Source organism: Aulonocara stuartgranti (assembly GCF_965226115.1).
Source record: "Aulonocara stuartgranti genome assembly, chromosome: 6".
NCBI lineage: Eukaryota > Metazoa > Chordata > Actinopteri > Cichliformes > Cichlidae > Aulonocara > Aulonocara stuartgranti.
Genome location: NC_138944.1, coordinates 40,945,983 through 40,953,441, shown reverse-complemented (window position 1 = coordinate 40,953,441; position 7,459 = coordinate 40,945,983). Strand labels below are relative to the sequence as shown.

General features: G+C 48.5%; 1 protein-coding gene across 1 annotated transcript in view; it reads right to left on the bottom strand.

Moving 5' to 3' along the window:
* Positions 1–4,008: 4,008 nt before the first annotated feature.
* The window catches only part of LOC309708773 (uncharacterized protein), a gene marked incomplete at its 3' end in the record, with an annotated part of 208,895 nt that continues 205,444 nt past the window's right edge, over positions 4,009–7,459 (bottom strand). Inside the window, exon 2 of the mRNA XM_082537062.1 lies at positions 4,009–5,395. Coding sequence (XP_082393188.1) covers positions 4,009–5,235 — 1,227 coding nt within the window. The 5' untranslated portion in view covers positions 5,236–5,395. The remainder of the gene's footprint in view (positions 5,396–7,459) is intronic.

Below are 7,459 nucleotides of genomic sequence, written 5' to 3'. Positions count from 1 at the left end.
GACATTGCTTCAGACATTGACCCCCAACACACCTTCCACCTCTCCCCCCTTCACCCCCACCCTCCCCAATCAAGACTCAACGACCACCCCCACCCTCCCCAATCCAGACTCAACGACCACCACCACCCTCCCCAATCCAGACTCAACGACCTCCACCACACCTCTCACCCCCCTTTCCTCCTCCCTGAAACTCAGAATACACACTCAGGATGTGAGCCGACTATTCCAGGAACAGAAGCCCAGGAAAGCCCCCGGACCAGACGGCGTCTCACCCTCCTGCCTCAAAACCTGTGCTGAACAGCTGGCTCCGATCTTTACTCGCATCTTCAACAGATCCCTGGAGCTGTGTGAAGTTCCCTCCTGCTTCAAACGCTCCACCATCATCCCTGTTCCCAAGAAACCCACCATCACAGGACTGAATGACTACAGACCTGTCGCCTTGACGTCTGTGGTCATGAAATCCTTGGAACGACTGGTGTTAGCCCATTTGAAAGACATTACAGGCCAGCAGCTGGACCCTCTGCAGTTTGCCTACCGGGCAAACAGGTCGGTGGATGATGCAGTGAACATGGGGCTGCATTACATCCTGCAACACCTTGACCGCCCGGGAACTTATGCCAGGGTCCTATTTGTGGACTTTAGTTCGGCTTTTAACACCATTGTGCCTGAACTTCTTTCCTCCAAACTCTCCCAGCTCAGCGTGTCACCAGCTACCTGTCAGTGGATCACCAGCTTCCTGACAGACAGAAAGCAACAAGTGAGGCTGAGGGAGATCACCTCTGAAACCGGGTCCCTCAGTATTGGTGCCCCTCAAGGATGTGTCCTCTCACCACTACTGTTCTCCCTCTACACTAACGACCGCACCTCCAAGAACTCGGCTGTCAAACTCCTAAAGTTTGCAGATGACACCACTGTCATTGGCCTCATTCAAGATGGTGATGAGTCTGCATACCGGCAAGAAGTTGAGCGGCTGGTACTCTGGTGCAGTCAGCACAATCTCGAGCTGAACACTCTTAAGACTGTAGAGATGACAGTGGACTTCAGGAGACATCCCTCAACTCTGCTCCCCCTCACCATATCAGACAGCCCTGTGTCAACTGTGAAGACCTTCAAGTTCCTGGGTACAACCATCTCCCAGGACCCGAAGTGGGAGACCAGCATCAACTCCATCCTCAAAAAGACCCACCAGAGGATGTACTTCCTGAGACAACTGGGGAAGTACAGTCTCCCACAGGAGCTGCTGATCCAGTTCTACACTGCGGTCATTGAGTCTGTCTTGTGCTCCTCCATCACAGTCTGGTATGGAGCCGCCACTAAACAGGACAGGAGCAGACTGCAGCGGACTGTACGGGCAGCAGAAAGGACCATCGGCACCCCCCTGCCTTCCATCCAGGATCTGTACCTCTCAAGAACCAGGAAACGGGCAGATAAAATCATCACAGACCCCTCACACCCTGCACACAGACTTTTTGATCTGCTGCCCTCTGTCAGACGGTACAGAAGCCTGCAGACCATGACCACCCGACACAGGAACAGTTTCTTTCCCCTCGCCATCTCCCTTCTTAACAGTTGACCTGTCACACTGCCAGACTGCAACTGCACCTTATGTACATTTTGTAGTATTCATTCCACCTCGTTCATTTCTGTATTTTATGTATATAAGTTTAGATTCGTCATTTATAGTTGGTTTACACAGCTTTGTGTATGCATGTGTAATGTGTATATATAGAATAGAATAGAATTCAACTTTATTGTCATTGCACATGCACAGGTACAGGGCAACGAAATGCAGTTTGCATCCATCCAGAAGTGCTTTAGTGATATAGATATATTACAATATATATTAGCAATAATATAGATATGTGAGTATATTACAGAAATGGGTCTATTATGGTATGTTATAATGTACACGGTATGAAGTATGTTGTGAATATTCTATAACTATAAGTATGTACAGGCTGTAGTGAGTACAAGCTATGTACAGGATATGAACAGGATATAAATATGAAAAACTATACAGAATATGAAATAAATAACTTTACAGAATCTGGGATATACAGCTATACAGAAATGGGAACTATGCAAGTTGTAAACAGTTGTAGGATTAAAGATTATCGAATGTACAGAATGATTATTTACACAGAGCTATACAGTAGTGCAGTTAAGATAAGTGAGGGTGTAGATAGTTTCTACAGAGGCTATATAAAGTGCTAGTGGTTGTGAGTGGTGGTTCAGTCCATGTTATTATTGTGTTTGAGGGTACAGTTGTCCATTGTGTGTGTGTGTATGTTCAGTCCATGAGTTTAACGTGGGTCAGATGTCAGGAGGCAGAGTTCAGGAGTCTGACAGCTGTGGGGAAGAAGCTGTTCCGGTACCTGGTGGTCTTAGTCCGGAGGCTCCTGTGGCGCCTCCCAGAGGGCAGGAGGGTGAAGAGTCCATGTGATGGGTGACTGGGGTCTTTGATGATTTTCCCAGCCCTTTTCAGACACCGCTTCCTGTAGATGTCTTTTATGGCAGGAAGTGGTGCTCCGGCGATGCGCTGGGCAGTTTTCACGACCCTCTGCAACGCCTTCCGGTCCGAGGCAGAGCAGTTCCCGTACCAGACTGTTATACAGTTGGTCAGGATGCTCTCGATGGTGCAGCGATAGAAGTTCACCAGGATGTCTGAGGACAGGTGGTTCTTCCTCAGAGTCCTCAAGAAGAAGAGGCGCTGGTGAGCCTTCTTGACCAGCTTGGAGCAGTTGGTCGTCCAGGTGAGATCCTCGGAGATGTGGACTCCCAGGAACTTGAAGCTGCTCACACGCTCCACAGCCGTCCCCTTAATGTGGATGGGTGGATGTGGGTCAGCATTCCTCCTGTAGTCCACGATGAGCTCCTTGGTCTTCTCGGTGTTAAGCAGCAGGTTGTTTCTGTCGCACCACTCAGCCAGACGATCCACCTCCTCCCTGTAGGCGGCCTCATCGTTGTCACTGATGAGGCCAATCACCGTGGTGTCATCTGCAAACTTAATGATGGTGTTGGAACCATCAGCAGGTCTGCAGTCGTGGGAGAAGAGGGAGTAGAGGAAAGGGCTCATCACACAGCCTTGTGGTACACCGGTGTTCATTGTGATGGTAGATGAGCAGCGGTTATCCAGCCGGACATGTTGGGGGCGGTTGGTCAGGAAGTCCAGTAACCATTTGCAGATGAGGGAACTGATACCCAGGTCTGTCAGTTTCCTGATGAGTTGTGAGGGGTGGATTGTATTGAATGCTGAACTGAAGTCTATAAACAGCATTCTGGCGTAGGTGTTGTTGTTGTCCAGGTGTGAGAGGACAGAGTGCATTGCGATGGAGACTGCATCCTCTGTGCTCCTGTTCCGGCGGTATGCGAATTGGTGGGGGTCCAGGGTGGGGGGGAGACAGGATTTGAAGTGTGCTAGGACCAGTCACTCTAAGCACTTAGTGATGATGGGGGTGAGTGCTACTGGGCGGTAATCATTGAGGCAAGATGGGTTGGAGTTTTTGGGTATCGGGACGATGGAGGTGGATTTGAAGCAGGCCGGTACCACAGCGTGGGCCAAGGACAGATTGAATATGTCTGTGAGCACTCCTGCAAGCTCCCCAGAACACGCTCTGAGAACACGCCCGGGGATGCCATCAGGGCCTGCAGCCTTGTGGACATTGATCCTGCTCAGCACCGCTCCTACAGAGAGAGTCATAGGTTGGTGGTCTGGCGTCATGTCTGCTTTGGTTGTGGTTGTGGGGTTCCCTCGCTCAAAACGAGCATAAAAGTTGTTGAGCTCGTTGAGGAAGGAGACATCAGAGGATGCGGGGGAGGGTTTGGTGGTCCTGTAGTCTGTGATGGTCTGGAGTCCTTGCCACATGCGTCGGGGGTTGGAGTTGGAGAAGTGTTCTTCTACCTTCTTTTTGTAATGGTGTTTGGCTTTTTTGATGCCCTTCTTTAGATTAGCCCTGGCTGTACTGTAGGCGTGTGCATCTCCTGACCTAAAGGCAGTGTTGCGGGCCTTCAGGAGGAGACGAACATCCCGGTGTACATGGGGTACATGGTGATCCGTTTCTGGGTGGTGACACTGTCTGTGGTTTTGGAGATGTAATCCAGTACAGATGAGGCGTACTGGTCCAGGTCTGTGTGGGTGAACATATTCCAGTCTGTGTTTTTAAATCTGTCCTGGAGCACTGCGTCTGTCCCCTCTGGCCACACTTTAATTGTCCTCACAGCAGGTTTCACACGTTGGATGAGTGGTGAATACCTAGGTGTGAGGAACAGGGAGAGATGGTCCGATTGTCCAATGTGGGGGAGGGGTGTGGCTTTGTAGGCTCCAGCCAGGTTGGAATACACATGGTCTAAAGTCTTGTCTCCTCTGGTGTGGCAGGAGACATGTTGGTGGAATCTGGGGAGGACTGTCTTTAAGTTGGTGTGGTTGAAGTCGCCAGCAACAATAAAAGCAGCCTCGGGGTGTTTATTCTGGTGTTTGTTAATGGCTGCAGAAAGTTCTTTCATGGCCAACCTAGCATTAGCGTCGGGGGGTATATACACGGCAGTGAGTATGATCGAAGTGAATTCTCTGGGGAGATAATAAGGTCTGCATTTGACCATTAAAAACTCCGCATTAGGTGAGCAGTGACTCTCAGTAGTAGTGGAGTTCATGCACCAAGCATTGTTAATATAAATGCACAAACCTCCACCTCTGGTCTTGCCGGAGTCATCTGCTAGCCTGTCGGCTCGGTGTGTGTGGCGTCCTGCTAACTCGATAGCATTGTCCGGGCAGCTGTTGTTCAGCCATGTTTCGGTGAAAAACATGACATTTGAGTCCATAATCCGTCTGTTGTTAGTGATGGAGAGCCGTATCTCATCCATTTTGTTTGCCAGAGAACGGACATTGGCGAGAAAAATACTGGGTAAAGGGAGCCGGTGTGGTGTTAGCTTTAGCTTAGCCCGTAGCCCTCCGCGCCTACCTCGCCTTTGTTTACGATCTCGGCGCCGTCTGCGTGCACTTCCGCCCAGCCGGGGAGAGTGGGCAGCCTCCGGTGTTCTGGAGATCTCTGGGATGAGTCGGAGATCGGCGATAAAACTGTTGGAGTTGTGAGTCCAGATGTCCAGAAGCTCTTGTCTGCTGTAGGTCAGCAACGCACAGCAATTCTGGACGAATAATCCGGTTAAAAGTAGATAAAAAACCGCTAAATAGCAGATTCTGGAGAGACACTGAGCCTCGCGTTGTTCACGCGCCGCCATCTTGGAATATATAGAGACGTGTGTGTGTGTGTGTGGTGTGTGTGTGTGTGTGATTTACATTGCTGTGCTTGAGAGCCGCCATCTACCAGAACCAAATTCCCTGTATGTGTCTGCACATATACTTGGCCAATAAACACGATTCTTATTCTGATTCTGATGTCTAACCGTTTTTCCCCACTCAGCGATACACCTGCCAGGGGTCATAGTCTTGTAACTGGCTATTCTGTTCTGAGACATGCGAAGCTAGAGACACCAGCAACCATAGTCAATTGTCTTCCAGGGGCCAGAGCAGGCGACACTGAGGGAAATTTAAAACTGCTGGCTAAGGGTAAACGTAAATTCAGTAAAATTATAACTTTGCCAAAACAATGTGGGACTGTAGTTTTCTCTGGTCCCCTCCCCAATCAGACCAGGAGTGACATGTTTAGCCGCATGTTCTCCTTAAATTGCTGGCTGTCTGAGTGGTTTCCAAAAAACCATGTGGGCTTCATAGATAATTGGCAAACCTTCTGGAGGAAACCTGGTCTTCTTAGGAGAGACGGCATCCATCCCACTTTGGATGGAGCAGCTCTCATTTCTAGAAATATGGACAAATTTATTAAACCCCCCAAAATATGACTATCCAGAGTTGGGACCAGGAAGCAGAAGCAGAGTTGCGATCTTACACACCTCTTTGCAGCTTTGCTCCTCCTGTTACCCCCCCCCCAAAACCCCCTGTCTCCATAGAGACTGTGTCAGCTCCCAAACAGATTAAAAAAAACTAAAAACCAGCAACAAACAACTTAAACATAAAGAAAGAACAATGCAGTATCCACATCTGAACCAAAGAGTAAAACAGTGAAATGAGGATTATTAAATATTAGGTCTCTCTCCTCCAAGTCTCTGTTAGTACATGACTTAATAATTGATCAACAAATCGATTTACTTTGCCTTACAGAAACCTGGTTCCAGCAGGATGATTATGTTAGTTTAAATGAATCAACACCCCCGAGTTATTCTAACTACCAGAAACCTCGAAGCACAAGCCGAGGGGGCGGTGTGGCAGCAATTTTTCACACCAGGCTATTAATCAACGAAAGACCAAGACAGACTTTTAATTCATTTGACAGCCTGATGCTGAGCCTTGTCCACCCCAGCTGTAAAACTCAGAAACCAGTCTTACTTGTTATTATATATCATCCACCTGGGCCTTACACAGAGTTTCTGTCTGATTTCTCCGACTTTTTATCTGATTTAGTGCTCAGCTCAGATCAAATAATTATTGTGGGGGATTTTAACATTCATGTAGATGCAAAAATTGACAGCCTCAGCATGGCATTTAATCTGTTATTAGACTCAATTGGCTTCTCTCAAAAGGGGGGAGCAGTGGGGAGTAGACTTCAACACAGTAGATGTCTTTCTGAAAGTGCTGTAACTAAGTTTAAGAATATAATCCACACACTGTTAGCATCTTCAATGCCCTGTACCAACACCGAGCAGAGCAGCTACCTGAATGCTACTCCAACAGAGGTCAATCATCTTGTTAATAATTCACTCACTAGTGATGCGCGAATCATGAACGAATCGTTCAATACTCGAGAATCACTTTACTGACTCATGAATCATGATTCGCAAGCCCAACTGACTCACTGACTCATCCCTGTTGCTGTTAGCAGCAATCTATCTAGCTTATAATTAAAATTGTGGAGAAAAACACAACATCCAGTATCTTAACAAAAAAAATTCTGCTCTGAACTGGAAGAAAAAGCCCTGAGTAGAAGCTCACATCAAGACAATAGCTCCTCGGTTCACAGTAGCATCGCTCTGCTAACATGCTAACAGTACATTTGAGCTATTCACCCCCTCCCTTCCTGTGCTGAATCATAGAGCGAACGAATCACTCACCCCCTCCCTCCTGTGCTGAATCGTAAGCGTAAGCAAATCACTCAGGACTCACTAACCCCCTCCCTCCTGTGCTGAATCGTAAGCGTAAGCGAATCACTCAGGACTCACTCACCCCCTCCCTCCTGTGCTGAATCATAGAGCGAACGAATCACTCACTCACCCCCTCCCTCCTGGCTCACAGTTTCTTCTTCTTCTTGGTTGGCAACCAATGTTAAGGCGCATTACCGCCCCCTGGCTCACAGCTCAGTGGACATTTAGATGAGAAAATATATCCATCCATCTTCATCCGCTTTATCCGAGGCCGGGTCGCGGGGGCAGCAGCCTAAGCAAAGAGGCCCAG